The sequence below is a fragment of the Eucalyptus grandis genome, chromosome 7, assembly GCF_016545825.1.
Source record: "Eucalyptus grandis isolate ANBG69807.140 chromosome 7, ASM1654582v1, whole genome shotgun sequence".
In the NCBI taxonomy this organism is placed as follows: domain Eukaryota; kingdom Viridiplantae; phylum Streptophyta; class Magnoliopsida; order Myrtales; family Myrtaceae; genus Eucalyptus; species Eucalyptus grandis.
The window spans coordinates 43,376,111-43,402,088 of record NC_052618.1 but is presented as its reverse complement, the minus strand read 5'-3'; the positions used below and the strand labels follow the sequence as shown (position 1 = coordinate 43,402,088).

General features: G+C 38.6%; 1 protein-coding gene across 1 annotated transcript; it reads left to right on the top strand.

The window, feature by feature from the left end:
• Positions 1–1,228: 1,228 nt before the first annotated feature.
• On the top strand, positions 1,229–18,478 carry LOC120296165 (receptor-like protein EIX2). The gene is made up of 5 exons (XM_039317838.1): positions 1,229–1,505; positions 1,650–1,775; positions 2,265–2,488; positions 18,244–18,261; positions 18,383–18,478. Exons 1-5 carry the CDS (start codon positions 1,229–1,231, stop codon positions 18,476–18,478), a joined length of 741 nt encoding a protein of 246 aa, XP_039173772.1.
• Positions 18,479–25,978: the final 7,500 nt, after the last annotated feature.

Below are 25,978 nucleotides of genomic sequence, written 5' to 3'. Positions count from 1 at the left end.
GATGGATCTTCTCTTCCATCATTTCCAAACGTGGATGTTGTCTTCACCAATTCTACTAAGGTACTCATAGATGAAGACCAAGACTTAACAAAAGGTTGTGGGGGTGGTCTTCTTACGAATCAAGGACCATATAGGTTTCTAGGCACTGCTGATGAGCATCTCCATCTATGGGGTAAAACTCGTCGTATCGAATCAATTGGTGTATGTTGTATACATATTTTGGAGGCTACTCATTGCCATCGCCAATATCTATTCCACTTGGACCTCCGACCCAATCCCAATTTTTCATGATATTGAACAATGAGAGTTTCAAGCGCCTCCTTCAACCTCATATTCATAAATGTCCAAAAAAATTAAAAGAAACGGACGCAAATGCGGCGCATACATTTTCTTGCTATTCTCTCTCTCACGTGGTCAATGAAAGTTAATTACTTTTTTAATTAATGTATTTAAAATGCTCGTACCTGAACTCATCTCTATCATATGTGAAGCAAATCTAGTGGGGGATTTCAGTAATACATTTTTGCAAAAGAATTATATGAATACCAATGCTTGCTATATTTTGTATTGTAAGAAGAAATTTTTCATTATCGACAAAACCTTGAATTAAAAATATCAAGGTAATTCACGTGTATCCCACATAGTCTTCCACATTCAAAATTTAAATTTAATTTTTTTTTGTCAGTTATACTCTATTCCTACACTACACTCACTCTCAGACTTTTGTCATGCCTCTTACAGAGCGTGGGAGTCGAAACCCACTCCTGAAACTTACGGATCCCCATCCCATCCCTCCTGAGAATGTAGGGATTTAAACCCCTCACCTCCCCCTTCCATGTTGGAAGAGTAGCCACTGGGGCGAATTCCAGTGGTTAATTAACATCTTGCGTTTGATAATAATTTGGATTTATGTTTTTAAAGTCAAAAACATTTCTTTTCGAAGGTTTCCATTGTCTACGACAGCTTCCGGCCAAAGTTTTCTTTGGTGGGGCCCCAACCAAACTTTACTTGCTTTCTTGGCCACTTGACGGGCCTTGCAACGCACGACTTGGAATCTTCATAAGTCACTTTAGGTGGCTAGCGATCAGAGGATGGACTCAGAAAAGACGTTAATTTCCTTCTCATTTCTTTTTCTACATTTTTTGTGAATTTAGAAAGATCATATTTCTTGAAGGAAGCGTCACTTTGCCATTATAAAAGGAAGTTCTCAGGTTCATTTTAAAGCACAATGGCGTCCTGCTTCTACACTAACTTCGTGCCCACGCTCTTGCATGCACTCTTTGTCTTTCAAGCCTTGGAATTCTGTTATTCCCATGCCTTAACCAATGTAAGCTGTATTGACGCTGAGAGGGAAGCTCTTTTAAACTTCAAGCAGGATGTCATCGATCCTTCGAGAAATTTGTCGTCGTGGACCGGCAAACGTTGTTGTGAGTGGGAAGGAGTCAAATGCAACCATGGGACTAGTCATGTCTTGCAGCTCAATCTAATTGGTCGTGGTCTGGGAGGTAAGATAGATCCTGCTCTTAGCATATTGATGCGTCTAAAGTATCTAAGACTCGGGAACAATAATTTCAATTGTCATCTGCCCAATCAATGTGGGAATTTCAAACATCTCGAATTCATTTCTCTTTCACATAACTCGATTTCAGGTCGTATTCCTTCTACTATCGGTCAATTAGCATCTCTGAGATATTTGGACCTCTCTTATAACAACTTGAGTGGGAACATCCCAGAAAGTATTGGGCAGCTTCGCAATCTAGAGCTGATGCACTTTGGTAATAATCGATTGCATGGAGTTGTTAACGAACTTCACTTGGCGAATCTGACCAGCTTGACCCAGTTGAGATTACAATCGAATGAGCTTGTTATAAATGTTAGCACATCTTGGGTTCCTCCTTTCCAAATAATAATCATTGACTTGTCAAGTTGCAAAGTGGGTCCAGAATTCCCAAATTGGCTTCAAACTCAGAGGAACATTTCGGTGTTGTACATGTCAAATGCCAGCATCTCAGGTGAAGTTCCCCATTGGTTACCCGACATTATATCTAATATTGAATTGTTAGATCTATCAAGCAATATGCTCAGAGGTAACAATTTCAAAATTATGGGAAAAAAAAGATGCCACAATTAAAATTGGTAGCACTTTTTCAAATAACCTCAATGTTGACGTTCCAAATTCACAATGTATGTTATATGCATGTTATATGATTTGTTATTCATTAAAGTTCTCCAATTCCTTTTGCTTTCACACTACTCAATTTCAGGTCCTATTCCTTCTACCATTCGTCAATTATCATCTCTGAGACTTTTGGACCTCTCTTCTAATAATTTGAGTGAGAACATTCCAAAAAGTATTGGGCAGCTATCCAATCTAGAGCTTATAGACTTTAATAATAATCGATTGGATGGAGTTGTTAACGAACTTCACTTGGCAAATCTCACCAGCTTGACCAAGTTGAGTTTTGGATGGAACGAGCTTGTTATGAATGTTAGCACATCTTGGGTTCCTCCTTTCCAAATAAAAGTCATTGACTTGTCAAATTGCAAAGTGGGACCAGAATTCCCAAACTGGCTTTGAACTCAGAGGAACATTTTCAGATTGTAAATGTCAAATGCTAGCATCTCAAGTAAAGTTCTCCATAGGCTATTTGACGTTTTATCTAATATTGAATTGTTAGATCTCTCGGGCAATATGCTCAAAGGTAACATATATGGAATTATCCAAAAAAGATGCTATCATTAAAGTTGGTCACTTTCTATAAATAACCTCAATGGTGACATTCCAAATTCATTATGCACATTATATGCATGTTATATGAATTGTTATTCATTAGAGTTCTCAAATTCCTTTTGCTTTCACATTGGTCAATTTCAGGTCCTATTCCTTCTACCATCGGTCAATTATCATCTGTGAAATTTTTGGACCTCTCTTCCAATAATTTGAGCGGGAACATTCCAGAAAGTATTTGGCAGCTATCCAATCTGGAGCTGATAGACTTTCATAATAATCGATTGGATGGAGTTGTTAACGAACTTCACTTGGCAAATCTCACCAGCTTGACCCAGTTGACTTTAGCATCAAACAGGCTTGTTATAAATGTTAGCGCATCTTGGGTTCCTCCTTTCCAAATAATAATCATTGACTTGTCAAGTTGCAAAGTGGGTCCAGAATTCCCAAATTGGCTTCAAACTCAGAGGAACATTTCGGTGTTGTACATGTCAAATGCCAGCATCTCAGGTGAAGTTCTCCATTGGTTACCAGACATTATATCTAATATTGAATTGTTAGATCTATCAAGCAATATGCTCAGAGGTAACAATTTCAAAATTATGGGAAAGAAAGATGCCACAATTAAAATTGGTAGCACTTTTTCAAATAACCTCAATGTTGACGTTCCAAATTCACAATGTATGTTATATGCATGTTATATGATTTGTTATTCATTAAGTTCTCCAATTCCTTTTGCTTTCACACTACTCGATTTCAGGTCCTATTCCTTCTACCATTGGTCAATTATCATCTCTGAGACTTTTGGACCTCTCTTCTAATAATTTGAGTGAGAACATTCCAGAAAGTATTGGACAGCTATCCAATCTAGAGCTGATAGACTTTAATAATAATCGATTGGATGGAGTTGTTAACGAACTTCACTTGGCAAATCTCACCAGCTTGACCAAGTTGAGTTTTGGATGGAACGAGCTTGTTATGAATGTTAGCGCATCTTGGGTTCCTCCTTTCCAAATAAAAGTCATTAACTTGTCAAATTGCAAAGTGGGACCAGAATTCCCAAACGGCTTTGAACTCAGTGGAACATTTTCGAATTTTAAATGTCAAATGCTAGCATCTCAAGTAAAGTTCTCCATAGGCTATTTGACATTTTATCTAATATTGAATTGTTAGATCTCTCGGGCAATATGCTCAAAGGTAACATATATGGAATTATCCAAAAAAGATGCTACGATTAAACTTGGTGTCACTTTCTATAAATAATCTCAATGGTGACATTCCAAATTCATTATGCACGTTATATGCATGTTATATGAATTGTTATTCATTAGAGTTCTCAAATTCCTTTTGCTTTCACATTGGTCAATTTCAGGTCCTATTCCTTCTACCATCGGTCAATTATCATCTCTGAGATTTTTTGACCTCTCTTCCAATAATTTTAGCGGGAACATTCCAGAGAGTATTTGGCAGCTATGCAATCTAGAGGTGATAGACTTTAGTAATAATCGATTGGATGGAGTTGTTAACGAACTTCACTTGGCAAATCTCACCAGCTTGACCAAGTTGAGTTTCGGATGGAACGAGCTTGTTATAAATGTTAGCGCATCTTGGGTTCCTCCTTTCCAAATAAAAGAGATTCACTTGGCAAATTGCCAAGTGGGACCAGAATTCCCAAACTGGCTTCGAACTCAAGGGAACATTTTCGGATTGTACATGTCAAATGCTAGCATCTCAGGTAAAGTTCTCCATAGGCTATTTGATGTTTTATCTAAAATTGAATTGTGAGATCTCTCGGGCAATATGCTCAAAGGTAACATATATTGAATTATCCAAAAAAGATGCTATGATTAAAGTTGGTGTTACTTTCTATAAATAACCTCAATGGTGACATTCCAAATTCATTATGCATGTTATATGAAATGTTATTCATTAGAGTTCTCAAATTCTTTTTTCTTTCACATTGGTCAATTTCAGGTCCTATTCCTTCTACCGTCGATCAATTATCATCTCTCAGATTTTTGGACCTCTCTTTTAATAATTTGAGCGGGAACATTCCAGAAAGTATTTGGCAGCTATCCAATCTAGAGTTGATAGACTTTAGTAATAATCGATTGGATGGAGTTGTTAACGAACTTCACTTGGCAAATCTCACCAGCTTGACCAAGTTGAGTTTCGGATGGAACGAGCTTGTTATAAATGTTAGCGCATCTTGGGTTCCCCCTTTCCAAATAAAAGTCATTGACTTGTCAAATTGCAAAGTGGGATCGGAATTCCCAAACTGGCTTCGAACTCAGAGGAACATTTTCGGATTGTACATGTCAACTGCTAGCATCTCAGGTAAAGTTCTCCATAGGCTATTTGACGTTTTATCTAATATTGAATTGTTAGATCTCTCGGGCAATATGCTCAAAGGTACCATATATGGAATTATCCAAAAAAGATGCTACGATTAAAGTTGGTGTCACTTTCTATAAATAACCTCAATGGTGACATTCCAAATTCATTATGCAAGTTATATGCATGTTATAAGAATTGTTATTCATTAGAGTTCTCAAATTCCTTTTGCTTTCACATTGGTCAATTTCAGGTCCTATTCCTTCTACCCTCGGTCAATTATCATCTCTGAGATTTTTGGACCTCTCTTCTAATAATTTGAGTGGGAACATTCCGAAAGTATTTGGCAGCTATCCAATCTAGAGTTGATAGACTTTAGTAATAATCGATTGGATGGAGTTGTTAACGAACTTCACTTGGCAAATCTCACCAGCTTGACCAAGTTGAGTTTCGGATGGAACGAGCTTGTTATAAATGTTAGCGCATCTTGGGTTCCTCCTTTCCAAATAAAAGAGATTCACTTGGCAAATTGCCAAGTGGGACCGAATTCCCAAACGGCTTCGAACTCAAGGGAACATTTTCGGATTGTACATGTCAAATGCTAGCATCTCGAGGTAAAGTTCTCCATAGGCTATTTGATGTTTTATCTAAAATTGAATTGTGAGATCTCTCGGGCAATATGCTCAAAGGTAACATATATTGAATTATCCAAAAAAGATGCTATGATTAAAGTTGGTGTCACTTTCTATAAATAACCTCAATGGTGACATTCCAAATTCATTATGCATGTTATATGAATTGTTATTCATTAGAGTTCTCAAATTCCTTTTGCTTTCACATTGGTCAATTTCAGGTCCTATTCCTTCTACCCTCGGTCAATTATCATCTCTGAGATTTTTGGACCTCTCTTCTAATAATTTGAGCGGGAACATTCCAAAAAGTATTTGGCAGCTATCCAATCTAGAGTTGATAGACTTTAGTAATAATCGATTGGATGGAGTTGTTAACGAACTTCACTTGGCAAATCTCACCAACTTGACCAAGTTGAGTTTCGGATGGAACGAGCTTGTTATAAATGTTAACGCATCTTGGGTTCCTCCTTTCCAAATAAAAGAGATTCACTTGGCAAATTGCCAAGTGGGACCAGAATTCCCAAACTGGCTTCAAACTCAAGGGAACATTTTCGGATTGTACATGTCAAATGCTAGCATCTCGGTAAAGTTCTCCATAGGCTATTTAATGTTTTATCTAAAATTGAATTGTGAGATCTCTCGGGCAATATGCTCAAAGGTAACATATATTGAATTATCCAAAAAGATGCTATGATTAAAGTTGGTGTCACTTTCTATAAATAACCTCAATGGTGACATTCCAAATTCATTATGCATGTTATAAGAATTGTTATTCATTAGAGTTCTCAAATTCCTTTTGCTTTCACATTGGTCAATTTCAGGTCCTATTCCTTCTACCCTCGGTCAATTATCATCTCTGAGATTTTTGGACCTCTCTTCTAATAATTTGAGCGGGAACATTCCAGAAAGTATTTGGCAGCTATCCAATCTGGAGCTGATAGACTTTAATAATAATCGATTGGATGGAGTTGTTAATGAACTTCACTTGGCAAATCTCACCAGCTTGACCCAGTTGACTTTATTATCAAATAGGCTTGTTATAAATGTTAGCGCATCTTGGGTTCCTCCTTTCCAAATAAAATTCATTGGCTTGTCAAATTGCAAAGTGGGACCGGAATTCCCAAACTGGCTTCGAACTCAAAGGAACATTTTGCAGATGTATATGTTTAATGCTAGCATCTCAGGTGAAGTTCCTTATTGGTTACCTGACATTTTATCTAATATCGAATACTTAGATCTCTCGGGTAATATGCTCAGAGGCAACATATCTAAAATTATTGGAAAAAAGTTGCCACAATTAAAGATGGTGTTACTTTCTGCAAATAACTTCAGTGGTGACATTCCAAATTCATTATGCATGTCACATGAATTGCTATATCTTGATCTCTCGAAGAATCAACTATCTGGAAGACTTCCGCGATGTTTGGGGGAGTTGCTAAGTTCTTTGCAATGGATTTCATTGGGAAACAATAAGTTAAATGGTCAGATTCCAAGCTCTCTTTGCGGTTTGAAGCATTTGAAAGTTCTAGGCCTACATAAAAACAACTTGAATGGAGTGCTTCCAAAGTGTTTACTAAAGCAAGATTTGGCAACTCTTGATCTTAGTGACAATCTATTTTCTGGTAGAATACCTCCATTCAGTTCTAGACTATTTAGGTTAATCGATCTTAGCAGAAATTACTTTGCTGGGGACATTCCTTTATGGCTATGTCAACTTCATAAACTCCAGTATCTGAGCCTAGCAAATAACAACCTTACCGGAAGCATTCCTCCTTGTTTTAGCAACTTCTCCTTGATGTGGACCAATTCTGCTGATACTTCAAATTTGGAAACCACGTGGCATATTCCTATTATGGTTAATATAAAAGGAACAAGCCTAGAATTCACCAGCTCTCTCCAATATTTATTTTCTATTGACCTTTCAAGTAACACATTACAAGGACAAATACCAGAAGGGCTAACTAGGCTTGCTCGACTTCAAAATTTGAACCTCTCCCAAAATAAGTTGATTGGAAAAATCCCTTTAGATATTGGAAACTTGAGATATTTGGAATCACTTGATCTATCCAATAACAAGCTATCGGGTGAAATCCCTTCTAGCATATCCAAGTTAGACTTTCTAAGTTGTATGGATTTTTCGTTCAACAATTTATCTGGCCCTATTCCATCAGGCAATCATCTAAGCACTCTAGAAGATCAATCTGTTTATCGCGGCAACAATGGACTTTGTGGAGCTCCTCTTTTGAAAGTTTGTCCGGGAGATGAGCATAATGAAATGGAGAGACAATATGATCACAATTCAAGTGAAGATGAATCTAATGAAGGTGGCTCTGTTGTTAATTGGTTTTACTCAGGATTGGGATCGGGCTTCGCGGTGGCGCTTATGGGATTTTGTGGTATATTACATGTCAATCAAACTTGGAGGATCTTCTATTTTCGAACATTGGATAGGATTATCAAAAAATTATTGATTGGGAGGTTGATTATCATGGGTTGGTTCAAGAGAGCTTTTCAATTCCAACTACGCAAATAAGAAGTTATTTAGTAAGTTAAATATGCATATATATATATATATATATATATATATATATATTCATATTTTCTTTTCTTATACTCATTTATTTTGTTGATAGATGTTGCTAATTATTTCTACCATCTGCTCTCACATTTGTGAGTCACAGGTAGGGATGTTAATAGGTCAGGCCAGACTGGGTGATGATACCCGACCCAACTTGAAGCAGTATAGGAATGCGCTTAACCCTACTCGACCTGAGACGCAAACAGCGAATAACCTGAACGATTTGGTCAGGCTGGACCAGTATGGTTTCAGGTTCTCTCCCTCTTTTTTATTTTTAAGATGAACATATTTTCACAATGGCTTTTGAGTCTAAGCATTAGACATCTCAACTAAGGGACAAATTAGTGTTATTGCCTAAGTTGGTTTCGCTCTTTTTCTCATATCTCAAACTTCTACTTGTTGAGTCCACAAATTTATCAGAACACCCAACCAGAAGTTCTGAACATAGTAGCTACTTGATCATGTACTCTTGTGTCATAGATATTTGATCATAGTTATTATGACATCATCAATGGTATGTCAACTTATAATAGGCTTTCACAGTGCAGTCTCCACAAAAACAAACAACTGTTCATTGTATAAATTAGCAAAGCCAATATTCTTGAAGTTTAAAACCAGAAGATTTCAAAAGATATAGCCACGGAAACATCCACAATTGACAATGCCATCTCGATTTCAGAGGAAGCACAACGAACGCTCTTGTTTTGTTCGCCTACCACTCCAAGAACTTGACATGCGCAATCATGGTATCCAATCGGTAGAGTTTAAATGAGTGGCTGGCGAATTCATATCCAAAGATCCAACCAAACACCGCCAGTGCTGCAAAGGATAGTCCAGCAGCTATCAGGACAAACAAACATCGTCAATATTGTCCTTCACTCCAAAAATTCCATCGCTGGTCATCTCACTTACCCAATGATGCCATCATCAAATGTCAGTCTTCTGGTGTAAGGTTAGCAGTGATCTCCTTCGTTCCTGCTTGGACCACACACTTGCAGCTGACTGATCTGCTGATGCCGCAACCAAGGACAACCTACGCAATACCTGCAAAATACAAAATCCAACTTAAATGGAAGAAAATCATAAATTTCAACACTTACTCATCATCATCTCCAGCTTCTCAATCAGCTCCTTCAAGGTTTCAGGTTGCTTCTTCATAATCCCCACCTCCCTCACCTTCTTCCTTTCCTTCTTGTTCCGAAAAAAAAAAAAATTACAAACAGCAACAAGCTAATAAATCAAGAGAGTGTCAAGTCAAAGTCAAGGACAAACAGCAGATTGAGCTGTCAAGGTGCCCAATAATTGGCATCAAATAATCAACCATTGCAGTAATGCAGTTTAAAAGTAGCCTTAGATTGGCCAAAATATAATTAAAATACCAACAATCTCTGAAAGAGAGATTGAAAGAAAATCAACCTGAAAGACTAGCAAAACATTCTGCATTCTCCTTGATATCCAGCTCAAGACCATGCATCTAAATTGCCGTGTTCAATCTACCACTCAGAAACCCCACTCAAACATACCAAGCAAACCCCCAAAAGCCTCGAACGAAGAAGCATTAAGCAAGTTGAGCAAATGAAGTGCCACACCTCTATACGAAGAAAGACCGGCAAATGAAAATTCATAGACGATAATTCAACATTCTGATATTGCACGCGAAAAGAATAAAAGAAGCAAGAAACAGAGCAATTTACACGGAACCCATCAGTGGCAAAAACCCTCTTCTAAGCACAATTGCCCGCTTCATGCAGATAAAACAGAGAGATTTCTAACTCCAAGGAACTTCCACAGAAACAAAGACCAAATCCTAACAAGGTGGGGCTTCATTTCTGGCCTTTCTTTCCGTGCCGGGGCAAACTCCACTAAACCTAACATCATGAGTAAATATTCACAAGATCTTCAAGAAAAAGAGAGAGGAAATCAGTAAATGCTACATCTTCACTCAATTGGCTCGACTTTACTAATTATTAGAGGTGGTATTTATACCAAAGCAATATGCATATGAAAGGAAATTAGCTATCCTAAAGAATCACAAAAAATTAAATAATATTCTTAATATCTAATAATATCTCTAATAATATTCTCTAATAAGAAAATCTTTTATCTCCATAAATATACTTCATCACTCCATCTCATATAATTTGTGCAACTCTCTTCAAAAATCTGCAATCAAGTGTCGTGTAAACCAAACCTTAAATTAAACAAACCGGATTTGAGACAAGCGCTGAAACAAGACATGCTTAGAAAGTTGACATATCTTTCTTATAAAACCTTAATAGAATCATGTGAAAACCCCACTTGAATTACGACAAACTAAACCACATCACCCCATAGTGCTCATCTTTGGCTAGTTGATGAAGGTGTGCTCGACTTCGATGCTCATAGTTACCTAGATACTTGATGACATTACCCCCATGGTGCTCATTTTTTTTGCCCAAATAAGGTGTGCTTGATTCCGGTGCTCATAGCTACTTGGATATTTGACGGCAACTTCGCTCGATGTTGCTCATAATTAGAAGAATTAGAAGAGGGTACCACAATGAACAGCGTTTATAGTAGTGTTGTTGAGTGTTGACAGAATGGAGGAGTTACTAAAAATAAGACAACTAAAGACAGCATAAAGGAAGAAAAGACTAAGGTTTGATTTGTTGACAAAAATCGGGAGTTACTGAAAATGAGACAACTAAAGACCATATAAAGGAAGAAAAGGCTAAGGTTTGATTTAATTCCTTCTCTCTTGGCGGCTCTAATACCATGTAAATATTCTAGGATCTTTAAGAGAGAGGGAGAGAGAATCAATAAATGCTACATCTTTACTCAGTTGGCTCGACTTTGCGAATTATTAAAGGAGGGTAATTCTACTAAAACAATATGCATATGAAAGGAAATTAACTATCTTACATAATCACAAAATATTAAATAATATCTCTAATAATATTCTCAAATAAGGAATCTCTAATCTCCATAAATATACTTCATTGGCATGCCATGCCAATCACTTCAAGGCAGTGAGGAATCAAGTCCAAATGCTAGGGCAAGCAAACTTAACGAACACGATAACAAAATGGACAACTCAAAGAATGAAAAATCAATCGCCCAATATGAGCAGCCATGATGACCGTTTGGAAATGAAGGGAATCTAATACAAGCTCTTCGAAAGAATCGGATAATTAATCAAGCCCGGTGATGAAGGTTATAACCCAAACCTAACCCCAAACGTAACAATACCCACATATATAAACCCTTACTCGATACTGACACTTAAATTTTGACAGCCCAATCACCGATTTATTGCATAAAAAATTAAGGATTAACATTTAATCCCTAAATAAAAATATTAAAATCAAATTGGATAGCATATAATTTTAGGAGCATTTTATTGTTTAGTTTATATTTTTTTTTATTATTGCATTTGCATCGGATTGGTTGATAAGTTTGAATTGATAGTTTTTGAGTTTTAATTTAGCGAGTTAGAGTAAGCCTGTAGTAAGAAGAGAAGTTGGTCAAGCCCATTATTTCTTTAATGGCCGAAATTATGTGCGCAAAGATTTCATCAAAAAAAAAAAAATTCACACAGAATTGAAATGCCATGATATTTTAGGGAGGCCGAATTCTTTAGTTGTAGGAAAGAAATAAAGGAGAAAAAAAGGAAAATCTGCAAGTTTGTCTCTTCGTACAAGGAAAATATATATAGATTACAAAGAGAGGATTGGTCAACAAGGGTCATATATTGAGTGATATATTCCTTGTTTCAAGGCAAGAAAAATTGTATTGCCCTGGGAGATTTCACATCTGAGCCGGAAAGGAAAGAGAGACAAAAGTGAAGAAGGTGAAGAAAAGGACAAAAAATATATAATACTCTATGGCACTTTATTTCCATGGCGGGGCGTCGTTACTTTGCATATAAAAAGGGTTCTCTTCTGGGCTTTTTTTTTTTTTTTGGTCGAACTCTTCTAGGGTTTAAGACGCAGAGAAAGAGAGAAAAACAAGACGAGAGAGAGAAGGAGAGTTTTCTTCTTCAGCCGATCGCGACCGAGCTCCTTCATTCCAGATGCTGCTTTCTCACTGCAAGTTTTACACTGGCACCCTCGTTGCTGCACGCCAACGCCCCTTTGGCGCACGCTGCTAACCGCCATCATTAAGCTCGCACCAATGATGCTACTTGTCATGACTCCGTGAGTTCCTACAACCTCTAACTCGTGGCGTCCCTACTATTGGTGTTGTGACAGCCTCCTCTCTTGTCCCACATCGCCTAGGGAGGGAGGTCTTGGTTAGCTTATAAGGCTTGGGTCCTCTAACCTGTGTAACGCATTTTAAAGCCGTGAGGGAAAAGACCGTGGTGGGATGCCGGTTCGTCCGCACCAGGGCGAGTGACCCAAAAGCGAACAATATTACACAGTGGGGCCCGGGATGTTACAAGTGGTATCAGAGCCAACTCCCAACCGCGTGTGGGACCATAGCTCGAATGCTATTCTGACGCCCTTGGAGCCACGGCGAGGACGCTCTTTTGTTAAGAGTTGTCCTGACGCCCGTGGGGCCACAGCGAGGACGCTGTTCTGTTAAGAGGTGGAGAGTGTGACAGCCTCCTCTCTTGTCCCACATCGCCTAGGAATGGAGGTCTTAGTTAGCTTATAAGGCTTGATCCCTCTAACCTGTGTAACGTGTTTTAAAGCCGTGAGGAAAAAGACCGTGGCTGGGATGGCAGTTCGTCCGCGCCAGGGCGAGTGACCCAAAGCGGACAATATTACACAGTGGAGCCCGGGATGTTACAGGCGTTGCTCCGAGGAGACCCACATTATGACGACAAAGCTGCCCATGATCTTGCTCCGAAAAACTACAGGTGCTCTATCCCGTGATCGATGACGCTGTTGGCCTTGCGTCATACCAAGCGCCCCTTGGTGCTCTCCATGATAAATTGTTTTTGTGGCTTTGCAGGTTAGAGGAAAATTCTAAACGCTGATCAAAAGAGCTTTAGTGGAAGTTGTAGTAAAATATAGTAAGTGGAGGCAATCCGTGGGGAAAGTTCAGCAAAGAAGAAAAATTCACTTGGAGGCCCATGAAGAGGAAAAAATTATCTCCCGTGCACTGCCATGCCAACCCTCGATTGTGATGCGCAAGTGGTCATTCATAGGTCCAAATTTGAAAGCCAATATTTAGATTAGATAAAATCTTATCTAATTTGATTTTCGAATATTCCATTTCCTTATTTGAAATATCATTGATGCGCATGATTAAAGTTCCTCATATATTATCATATCCACCATGTGACATCCTTAATCCTAATCCCTATCTAGACTGCGAGGAATGAAATAAAGATCGGCACGTCAGTAACGAGGATAAGCTATAACTCAATCTTAGGAATTGTTCATGAACCGACTAACTAATTTGGGGCAAGGTGACTTAGGATTGGTGTTGCAATAAACTAGAGTGTTCCACAATGAAAAGACATTCCACCATAAAGATCATTGTGTGTGATCACATGTCGTCACGAGTCAGTCAATAGATAGGTATAAATCAATTCAACTCATGTATATACTAGTCACGGGTGACGCCGCACAATTAATGTATCATTCGTGAATGACCTTAATCCGATCCCAAAGAACCGTGAGTTCAGGACAAGTTGATTGATCCTACTCGATTACATGACAACTAAGGGTCATTCATGGATCGATCATCTCAAATACAACTTACGCGTAAAACCTTGGATAGGCGTCGAACTTAGTTCAAGTCTAGTCGAGCGAGCTTCGTCAATGCCACCCAAATTTGCATAGGTTGTGTTAAAGCCGTTCTAATCAAAACTTAGCCACAACCCTAGTCTGATTACGAGTATTGAGTGCAAAATGTTATCAAGACATTCCTATCCAATTGAAAGAGCTCATTAGTGCGTTAATTGGAGAAATGCACTAATTTGAGGAAATAAACTCCAGTGGACCTAATGATGAGACTAATTTAGCTTCTTTAGATTTAATTAAGTGAGACAAAAGTCAAGTGGCCATCCTCCAAGGGTTTAGGCACCACTTTGGAGAAATAAGGAGGATTTGACCATTTTAACCTTCTTGCATCTAGCCAATAATTGAGACTTGAAGAAAAGATCTTGGCCATTGATGAGCTGGGCAAGATGAAAAGAAGGGATTTCTTCTTGCTCTTCAAGTTTGGAGTCATCATGAAGAAAGGACAATAATGCAAGTTTGCATTTAATGCATGATGGACATCCATCTCTTCATGCTTATCCTTCTCCTTTAAGTTTCCTTTTCTCTCTCTCTCTCTCTCTCCCCCTCTCCGCCCATTCGACTAACCCTCCCCTCTCTCTCTCTCTCCCTTTTTATTCTCTCCCTCTTCCTTTCCCTCCTTAGCCGTCCACCGCTGCACTTCCCATCATCCACTCATCCATCCACCTACTGCTACATGCCGCCACTTGCTTGTCATCCCCGCCCCCTGCTATCATCGCTGCCGTGCTATTGAGCTGCCATCCTTCTGTCGTTCGGATTTTTTGCATCTCAATTGTTTGTAAGTAGATTTCCTAAATATCGGCTAGGCCATTGCGTTACATAAATCGGATATAGGTTTGGTTATAGTGTTCTTAGAGCTATCCTATGTAAAGGAGCTAATGTGACTAATTTTGTATGGTTTGTTCCTTATATGCTCAAGGACGAGCAAGGAGTGAGTATGGGATCATCGAGGTTGTTCGTGTTGGCATGATTTGAAGAAATAGTTCATTTAGGCTTAGGTTATTGCTTGTGTTAAGAAAATCACCATGGTTGTTGCTTGTGGACCTTTTGTTATCGACACCTAGGCTTCATCTTCAATTATGATTGATTGTATAAGTGTTATGCGATGTGGTTTATCATACGTCATGACTATTGTGGTCAAATCGTCCATTTGTGTTAGTATTAGATTTGATCTTCAAGGATTACCATTGCAATATGGATGTGGTCTTCGCATATAGAAGTCCACAGGTCATGATTGATGCTTGAAATTCACATCAAGCCTTCAAAGTTAGAACAGCCTTGGTTCTTAGATGTGCATGGAAGTCCGCTGGGCTAAATCACTCTCTTGGTCCGGTGATATTGAGGCGTATCGTCTGATCTAAGTTTGACCCAAGCCGGTGCTCAAACGTAATGGGTCAAGCCACGATTCTACTTTCATGCTCAACATATTTTATTGACACATTTTTGATAGGTCATGAGTTGCACATTGCTCTGCACGCCCTTGGGGCATTCATACATTGGACTAATATGAAAGATAAAACTGGTTGTATACTTGATTCGTATGATCACACAAGGGATTCCATCATCGAAGATTTTGGGGGATGATGCCACCATTGAGAAACGTTGTAGCGTGATGCCCGGAGGTTTCTGGATGCCGTTCATGGGAATGCTATATTGAAATGATACTGAAAAGGATGCCCGACGGGGGTTCAAATGTCATGCTTAATGGGGCGAGACAATGTCTTGGAGATTTCTAGAAGAGCCGGAGGGTTTCAGCTATGTGTGATTAATAATTGGACTTGAGAAGCATAATATTATGGTGTATTCTGTGATTCTCAAGACATTAAATGTGTACGAAGCATTTGAGTGTTATAAGCATACTTTGGAAGTTGATATATGACTCGTGCATGTTTACTATGGCCTTATATGAGATATGTGAGACAAGTGCATGATTAAATTGTTATTTTTAGTGACTTAAAAGACACGTGCATGCTATAATTATCATTTTTTGTGACGTGAGAGGCATGTGGATGTTTTGAAGGCCGTTAATTGAGTCTTGAAGGTTGTGGTATTATTTAAGATACTAATATGCGACACGTGGGAATTTTTATGCTATAATTAGGTCTTGAGGGACTTATGTATGAGGATGAAACTGATTTGTTTGAAAATTTAATGGGTAAGGGATACCTCATAGTTTTGATAGGACGGATGTCCAAGTAGAGGATGGATTCTCTCATATATATATATATAGTTAAGGCAAAGCATAGGCTTCACTAGTGATTTGTCATTCACATGTTTGGGTCAGGTAATCATAAGGTTCTTATGCGAGGCATTTATCTATATGAAATTTAGGTTATTTATTTCTCAAGTTTCAACTCATTTGTTATTGTTTAACCTTTTTCAAGTTCACAGGTATGAGTCTTCTACCTTCGTGTGTTGGTCTCCCTATACATATGAAAGTCATGGTGCTTGACTTTGAGGACGTTACAACCAACATCCTCTTCTAATGCCACACTGGGATAGTGTGGGTGGACGAGGGTGTGGAGTACCTGGTTCCCCATCTTTTTGTGGTTTGGTTTGCCTAGGTCGACGAGGACTTCTACGATCCTCTGTGTGGGCTCAACGGTCCGCCTAGTGACGCTAACGAATTAGTGAAGCCGAATCAAGCCGTGCCGCTCCATCATTCTCTTCCTCGCTATTGTGGCTGACGTCCAAGTCACGCGTCCCAGCAGCGTCCACCGCGAGAAGCCCAACCTAGCTTTGGCCGAAGTGTTCAAGGCTTCTTGGCCTAGCAATTTGGCCAACAAATCTAGCAATTCAGCCCAAGTGAACTTCAACCCAACATTCCATTTTTTTAGGCCCGCTTCAGCTTGGTCCATTTAAGTTACAGATCATTTTCAGTCTTGAAGTTCCACCCAACATCGGCCCAAGAATTCAGCCTTTGAAGCCCACGAATCCAGCAAAATCTTCAAGCCCAAATCAGCCCAAGTTCCGAGCCCAAGCCCTTGAAGCAAGTCAGCCCAAGTTTGGCCCAAGCCCAGCTTTCTCGGTGGGCCTACAAGGCTTGTAGACTCGGCCCGAGTGTCCGCCGACACCGCCAAAAAATTGGATTTCGGCCGCCGTCTCATTGCCGTTGCGGTGATCCGGTCTTCACTTTGCTCAAGTGAGTTTTGCTCACTAATGCCTTCTTAGTTTGCTAATTATGCTTAAGGGTTGATTAGATTCAATTAAGTGCAATTAGGTGGTTAGATTAGTTTAAAACGATTAGAATAGTGACTTAATGATGCATGTCGGATGATTGATTAGTGTAATTAGCAAGTAGGGAAGTACTTCTAATTATTGAATGCATCTTGGGATTTTTCCCAACCCGTTCTAGCATCCAATTAGGCATTACAGGCCTAAATTGGATTTTTAATATTTAATTATTAATTTTCGAAATTAATTTAATTATTTATTTATTTTTCGAAAATAAGGCTGGGATAGCCGATTATCGAAATTTCGTGCTGATTGTCGTGGTGCTCTCTGTTTATTTATCTGAGTACCTGATTGTGTAAATTGAGTGAAATTGTGTGGATGGGTATTTTATTCAAAGTAGAAATTGGATACTTTGGTAATTAAGTGGAAAACTTACCGGGCGGCAGTCTATAGCGTCAAAAATCTATTTTTGTACTGCTGAAAGGAGTGGGTGAATAAAAAGGAAATTAATGTATTTTGGGCTAAGGTCGACCGTATGCCCACACATGTATACTTTTATCAAATATGATGAAAATGGTAAAATTGATTGTGTTTTCGGAACAAAAATACTATACCGGCTCGATGATTCGTATGTCATCTGAAGAATGGATGTTATACTATTACAGCTCGATGACTCTCATGTCATTTTGAGAAAGAATTGCTTGTATACCGGCTCGATGGCCCTATAGGTCATCTTGGAGAATGGACGGTATGAAATGTCGGCTCGGTGATTTTATAGATCATCTTGGAGAATGGACGACATGCCATAACGGCTCGGTGACTCATCATGTCATCTTGGGAAATGTATGTTATGATAAATATATTCAGTGACTCTATATGTCATCTCGAAGAATGAATATTATAATATACTGACTCGGTAACTCGATAGGTTATCTTGGAGAATGAACAGCAATGAATGAAATAACCAGGGAATGGTCTGTTTGATATGTAATCGACTAGGTCGATTGATCGAGATATCGATCTCTGAGGTGATTGCTTGGGTGCCTATTGAACTATGTTAATATGCAGGTGAAATTTGAGGCCAAGGTAAGTCCTCTAACCCGTGTGTGCATAGGCAGCCTGGATAGCGTATTGGTTTACTAATTGAGTCTTAGGGGGTAAACTTGTTGAGACATAGTCTCATCCCAGTTGTGAGACAATATTTCAGGACCTTGATAAGGAGCCTGAGGAGAAAGAATCCGAAGATGAGTACTTGGAGGAGAACCCTGATGATGATCTCAAGTCTGACCTGGATGAGGACTGAGATCCCATCCTCTTTTGTGAACCCCGTTTATAGGTGGTTGAGTGTGAGACTAGACATTTGTTAATAGTATGATAAAATACTTTGAGGTGTGGTTGGACAAAATTTTGGTTGTGAATTTCTATATGAAAAATATGGCCCTACTTTTCTATCACATTACTTTATTGGCTGGGGATTATAATTGATTCCACATGTGCATATTAAAATGAAAAGGGTCGGCGATACATCCTAGAACGTCGCTATTTAATCTATCAGGTAAAGGATGGGCACGCGCTCAAGGATCAGGGCGTGACAAGTGGCGACTCCATAATAAAACTTATTTGCTTGTTAAGAACTTAAACCCTAAGTCGCTAATTAGTATAGGTTTTGAAAAGCCTAAGTTAAGTCTAGTCTTAATAATCCATTCATCAAACCCCTTGGTGATTTGACCCACTTTAGGGAGGTTGTGACACTCGAAATAAATCTAATGTCCAACCCGAAAATATCCTAAATTTTTAGGTAGGGTGAGGTTGGGCAGGGCCCTAAATTTTCAAGTAGGGCAGGGTTGGGCAAAGCTTTTTTGATACTCCTGGTCGCAGGTGACACCTAGCATGAAAGTAGAGATTAACTTATCAAATTCCGGAGACAAAGGCTATTGCAACTGCCATGAAACCGATAGTTTCTTTTCATTGAGGAAGATTGCTATCGAAGCTTCACGAAGTAATAAAGAAGTTTATTCTCTTCTTTCTCAACATTTCTCCCTTTCTTTCCAATTGGTTAAAAAATAATATATATTTTTTCTTTTGTCATATAAATAAAAAATACATGTTTTAGTGTAAAATGACCCCAATACGAGCCGAAGTTGGACGAGCCTACTATTCCGGAGAGTTTAAATTGGAACATTGTTTTTTGCTGGTAACATGTGAAAAGGGTCGATAATTATCAAAACATGTTAACAACAAATTTTAAATAAGCAACTTGTTCAGCGATAACACCTAGATAAGTTATTAACACATTTATGAAAATACCAACCATTAGCACATTGTCACAAATAGAAAATTACCAACTCTTATTCCGAGTCCACTTTTCAACATTTATTACACTTTGAAACAATTGCTTTAATAATTTACTAAGATTAATTTGTAATGAATAATGAATAATGAATAATGAACAAAAGAACAAATTAGCAAAAAAAATGATAAAGGAAAGGGGGCTTTGGTCTGGATCCACGCAAACTTTTCAAATTTAATTAGTCCGCACAGCCCAATCTGGATACGCCCATTCTAATAGGCTTTTTGATCATGGACTCGTGGGAGTCGATTAATTCGGCCTCATAAATCTCAATCCGTGCGGTGGATAGGATAATCGAAAAATTGTCCATAACGAGCATGATTACCATGCTTTGATGTGAGAACGCTTTTCAATTTCAGCTACGCAAATAGAGGTTATTTAGTCAGTAAGATCTCTCTCTTATGAGTAATAGCTTCTTTTTCTCATACTCATTTATTTTGTCTATAGATTTTGCTAATTGTTTCTAGCATTTGTCCTCGCATTTATAAATCGTAGGTGAAACCCTGCATGAAAGTACAAATTGATTATACAATTACGAAAGTGCACCACTACAACTGTTATGGAGCTGATAGTTCATTTCTGGGAAAAGTACCATAAAAGTTTTAAACCTATTGCATTGGTACTAATTCAGTCCTAAACTTTTCAATTGGACAAATTCAGTCCTAAACCTTTTAATATTGGTACCAATTCAATCCATTCAGCCAATTTTGGCCGGCCAATGCTAACGTGGACGTCGGCCGATGGCCGAACGCCGATGTTGCAATTTTTATGATTTTTTTAATTTTTTTCGAGTTTTTATTAATTTTTATTACTTTTTCTTTTTCTTTTCTTTTTCCTTTTTTTCTGCCTTCTTCTTGGCGATGGCCGACGAGCCTCCGATGAGGCTCGCCAGCCATTGGGCGAGGGCCGCGAAGCCCTCACCTGCTGCCAGTGAGGGTCGCGACCCTCCCTGGCCTCTCCTAGGGCCGCCGGTGAGGCAGCTTCGCCCGAATCTGGGTTAGGCCAACCTCGTCCGCGGCCCTAGGCGAGACCGAGCAGCCCTCACCAGCCGCCCGATGGTCGCAGCCCTTGCTCGGCCTCATTTAGGGCCGCGGGCGAGGCGACTTAGCCCAAATCTGGGCGAGGCCAGCCTCCCCGGCCTTGCCGGCGGGCGAAGGCGGCCTCGCCCGCGGCCAACAAGGGCCGCGTTTTGGCCTTGCCAGCCGCGGGCAAAGCCGCCTCGCCGGTGGCCCTAGGAGAGGCCGGGCGAGGGCTGCAACCCTCGCCGCGGCGAGCGAGGGCTTCGCGGCCTCGCCCGGTGGCCGGCAAGCCTCACCGAAGGCTCGCTAGCCACCACCGGAAGAAGATAGAAATAAAAATTAATCAAAAATTAATAAAAAATTAATATAAACATTTGAAAAAATAATTAAAAAATCATAAAAATTGCCATGTTAGCATCCGGCCACCGGTCGACGTCCACGTCGGCCGGCCGGCTAAAATTGGCCGGATGGACTAAATTGGTACCAATATTAAAAGGTTTATGACTAAATTGGTCCAATTGAAAAGTTTAGAACTGAATTGATACCAATGCAATAGGTTTATGACTTTTTTGGTACTTTTCTCGTTCCTTTCTTCATGATGGAAGATTGCTATTGAAGTTTCCACTAATAAAAAATGTTGTGCTCATTATTCTCTAACATTTCTTTCTATTTGGTTTTAATAATAATAATAATAAAATCTCTTGCTTTTGCCCAAGAAAATGCATTTGTTATATGTAAAATGAGCCTGACTATGTAAGCCAAAATCGAACAAGTCTACCATTCTTGTAGGGTAAAAATTGGAACAACGTTTCGCACAGGTATCATGTGAAAAGCATGGAAACTACCAAACACGTTAGCAATAAAATTTTGATCGGCAACTTGTTCAGTTGATAACACATTAATAAATTACCAACCCTTTTACGAAAGTACCAACAATTTTAAATTACTTATTTCAATAATATACTAACATTATTTACATCATTTACCAATGTGTTAATGTTACCAACTTTTGTAGAAAATTACCTATTCTTATTAGAGTCCACTTATCACCATTTATCAAATTGTTTCAAAATTATTGATTGCTCCAATATTTTACTAAAATTTGTTGTGAAGTCGTATGTGCTTCAAAATTACTAAATCTTATCCAAAACTACCAGTCTTGGTTTGGGCGATATATCGAGTTTTGTGGGTTAGGTACCAACTAATTTTAACTTTACTAACTGTTATGCGAGAACATTACCAACATTTGTTTGATTGTTTCAAAACTAACAACGATATTAGTAATTTATCAATATTTATTTTTGGAGCGAACTATTAAATTTATTAACTCTTTTAAAAATTTACCAACCCTTGTTTAAGTCATTTTATAATGTTACCTCATTGTTTGCGATTACCAAGCTTCCATTTCTTTACGAAGTTATTTGTTAAAGTTAGCATGACATTAAATTTACTAAACCATTGGGAGCCACCCTTTCAACATGGAAGAGAGAGGTGAGAGATTTGAATCCCCACCTTCTTAGGAGGGATTGGGGTGAGAACGAGTTAGTTTCAAATGTGGGTTTCAACTCAACTCCCACACCCTGCAAAAAGGTAGGGCAAAAGCCTGAAAGTAAAAGTTAGAGTAGAAATAGAGTAGGATCGACCAAAAAAAAAATTGCTAGTTTTTATAGAAAGTCACCAAATTTTTTCAAGTTATAATTAACGATTCGTTTAATTATTATCACATTTCATTTTTTTAATAATTAAGGCTTCATTTTTTTCACGAGAAGTGGATTATTTAGAATATATTTTCTTTAAAATTCCACTTATCAATTGAAAAATGAATCAAAGAAAAATATTTTATAACAATAACAATTGATGTCTAAATATTTTTGTGAACAATGAAACATTTTCTTGTTCGTTTATTTTTATAAAAAAATAAAACAATTTTTTTAAGAAAATATTTTTAAAATCATTTATTTTGTCTAGACAAAAATACCTAAGTGATAAGATAGGGAGTTAGATACATGTTAATTTTTCAACAAAGGGCTATGGATTGAGCCAACTATTCCAATGGTGCAGCTCCACCAAATTACATAATTAATTAATAGACCTGGGCCAATTAGACAGACAATGACCCTTTTACATTAGCAAAGTTTATTTATCAAAATCCCTAGCTTTCTCAAGCAATTACTTCGATTAACGTCCTCCTCCATCTTAGGCCGGGCTCAGCATTTGTTTCTTAGGGGACAATATATCCTACAGTCATTAAACGAAGGCAAATTAAAAAGACAAAAACATGATCAATTTTGGATGTGATGGGTTTAGTCTATGACTTGATGGGCCTAAGTGGGCCCGTCCGCCCATGTTGGGCATAAGAACACGGCCTGCAAGTTAAGGGCCCATGAAGGAAGGGTTGCGTCTTTTGGAGGAGGTATTACATTGAAGGGATGCGTCATTTGGAAGAGACGCTTCGAGGGAAAGTAAAAGGAAAAAGGAACGTACCTTTTGGCGTACGTATGTGAAAACACTCTCTCCCCCTCCAGACAACGTAAGACAAAAGGAACGCTCCAAAGGAAAAGAAAAGTACGTCTTTTCAAAGTTTTTCTCCCCCTTGAAGCAACAGTACACTCCTCGGTAGAACAAGATCAAAATCCTTCATCGATCTTCAACATTGGTGTTTAATCTGTGGACAATAAGGTACGCTCGATTTCGTGGTATGTCTTTGATCGATAATACATGTTTGTTTTTGGGCTCGTCTTCCACATTCGTTTTAGGGGTTCTATTTAGTGTCGAATCCATTTTAGGTAATCAGTAATACCCTACATTAGGATCAGAGCCGTAGTTCATGTTTGCCGATCCCCTTTTTATGTTATTGAATTATTTTTTGTGGTCGAAATTCGAGAAAAGCTACTGCCAGTCGATCAGGGACAGAAAAACCCGACACCCGCATATTGTTCGCCCTATTTTGTTATTTTCTGCAAGTCAAAATTCATTTTTGATAGCGCAGGGTTGAAGGGCTCATCTATACGAGAAAATCGAGTGGCGGATCGTCACCGGAGGCCGTCGGACGTGCCGCCACGCGTAGTCGGAAGGAACCAGTTTGCACGCGCTGCTTCGGTCTTCCACAAGCACGTGCGACGCGCACGCCGTTTCGGCCCAGGCGCGTGCGACGCAGTGCAAAAGCCTAGCGCGTGCCGCACACGCGCGTGGCACGTGCTGATCGATTCATCCGACCGGCCCGACCGGTCCGACCCGGCCTCACTGGTGCGACCAGACCCGACAACCCGTTGACCCGTTGACCATTAACCCCTATTGACCGTTGACCACCGTTGACCGGCCCAAAAAAAAAAAGATAAAAATTTTCTATTTTCCAATTTGTTTATTATGGATTATAAGTAATCCATTTTTTTTATTCTGCATTTGTTGTATGAACCATGGAAAATTCTGTATTTTCCCTTTTGTTCATTGTGAATTATAAGTAATCCATTTTTGTACTGCATTTGTTGCGGAAACTATGATGCGTTATGCACGCATACTTGCATTTCCGAGAACAGAGGAAAAAATGCAAGACTTAAAGGGCTAATGACAAAGTTAGCTAATTATCGGTGGAACGACGGTGATGTAGTATCACACATGGTCAAAGTCAATCAAATGATACAATAAATCATCTGGAATGGTTATTATATGCCGGATTTTGAGAATGTGCTGGCTTTAATGAACACTATTCCACTTAAATGGCAAGCAGTGCTAGATCGCCTATGGGATGTCAATGTGGTCCCGGATTATATGAGGCTTGTAGTAGCTTTTGTAAGAGAATACTATATGATCGAGTTAACTAAAACTTCAACCCTTAGGATGAGTGCCACATGGTGCAGAGTGAATGCGCCTTAGAGGTGGCTTGAGAGCTCTCCAAAAGTTTTTTCATTGTTGGCCAATGTGCCTTTAGAATTCTTAGAGAATTTTACTGATAGATTAGAAAAGACTTTCCCTGTTTATTTTTTAAATTAGTCTGAGATGTTTTTTTAGGTGTTAATAATATTTCTTTCTGTGTTGATATTTTCCTCTGGATATATTACTTAGTGTAATGGACATGTGTAATTAATGAAAGTTCAATGTTATTTATTGTTGTAAATTAGTTTGTTAATTTACAATTAGTTGTGGGAAGTTCAAGAAAGTTTTAGTGACTTTGCTGAACTTATTTTACATAGAATATTATATTAATGATAGTTTTAAGTTAGGATTTTTTGAATGATGATTGAAAACATAGTGACCTTTTGATTCCGAAACCTTACTTGAAATTATTCATTGATATGATGGGTCTATGTAAAATGGATGCATAAACAATAGGCATTAATAATTCGTGCATATGTGTCTGATATGTTCAAATTGATGACTTCAGCAACTAAGAACATAATTGCTTATTTGAACAAAGAAGACAAATTGAACGGCAAGAATTGTGAAATATTGAATATGAAAATTCAATATGTGCTTGAAAAGCAAGAAGCACTAAAAGCTCTTGACCATGTTATGGAAGATCTTGAGGATGCTATGTGCCACCTTGAGCTAGCAAAGGACCGCTTAAAGGCATTTAAGCGGGAAATAAACATTTGCTGTGTTGTTTCCAGCTCAGAAGGGGCTTCGAGCTCTAAGCGCAAGCGCATTGATTCGTTCAATATGTGGAAATGCAAGGGATCAAGTCCTTCTTGCAAGAAACCGAGAGCTAACCAACATAAGAGAGGAAAACGTCCTCAAGGGTGAAGTGTTACAACTGTGACCAGAAAGGTCACTACGCTCATGACTGTCGCGAGTCAAAGAAGATACTCACCCCTTGTATTCTTAAGAACTTTGCTAATGTGTCAAGTTCTGTATTCTTAGCAGAATCTAATCCTTTGTGGACTGTAGATTCGGGAGCAACAGACCATGTAGCGATGAATAGATAATCCTTCGTGGAATTCCGACGAGTACCAAATAGAACTAAGTAGGTCTATGTAGAAAATAACTCCAAAGCAGAAGTAAAAGGAATTGGCCCATACTAACTGAACATGCGTAGTTGATGCACTTTGTTCCTACATGATGTATTGTATGCTCCGGAGATTCATCGGAATTTAGTGTATGTTTTAGTGTTGGTTAAACTTGGTTTTAATATGAACTTCCATAATAGTAGTACGGATTTGTATTTGAATACAAATTACTATGGTTGTGGTTATTTTCTAGATGGTTTCATTATGTTAAATATTGACTATGGTAATGTCAATGTTTGTTATTCCCATTTCACGTCTCCTAATTCATATGATAATGATGTGATTGTGTGGCATGCTAGATTTGGTCATATTAGCCAACAACGTATGAATAGACTAGCCAAAGAGGGCTTGTTGAGCAATATTGAAAAAGTTGATTTGTCCATAAATGAGCATTGCCTAGTAGGGAAAACGACAAGAAAACCATTTGGAAA

Coding starts and splice junctions, on each gene's coding strand:
- LOC120296165 (XM_039317838.1), top strand. CDS start 1,229: ATGGCGTCCTGCTTCTACACTAACTTCGTGCCCACGCTCTTGCATGCA. Junction 1,506..1,649: donor AATTGGTCGTGGTCTGGGAG/GTAAGATAGATC, acceptor ACTCGATTTCAG/GTCGTATTCCTTCTACTATC. Junction 1,776..2,264: donor TCTAGAGCTGATGCACTTTG/GTAATAATCGAT, acceptor ACTCAATTTCAG/GTCCTATTCCTTCTACCATT.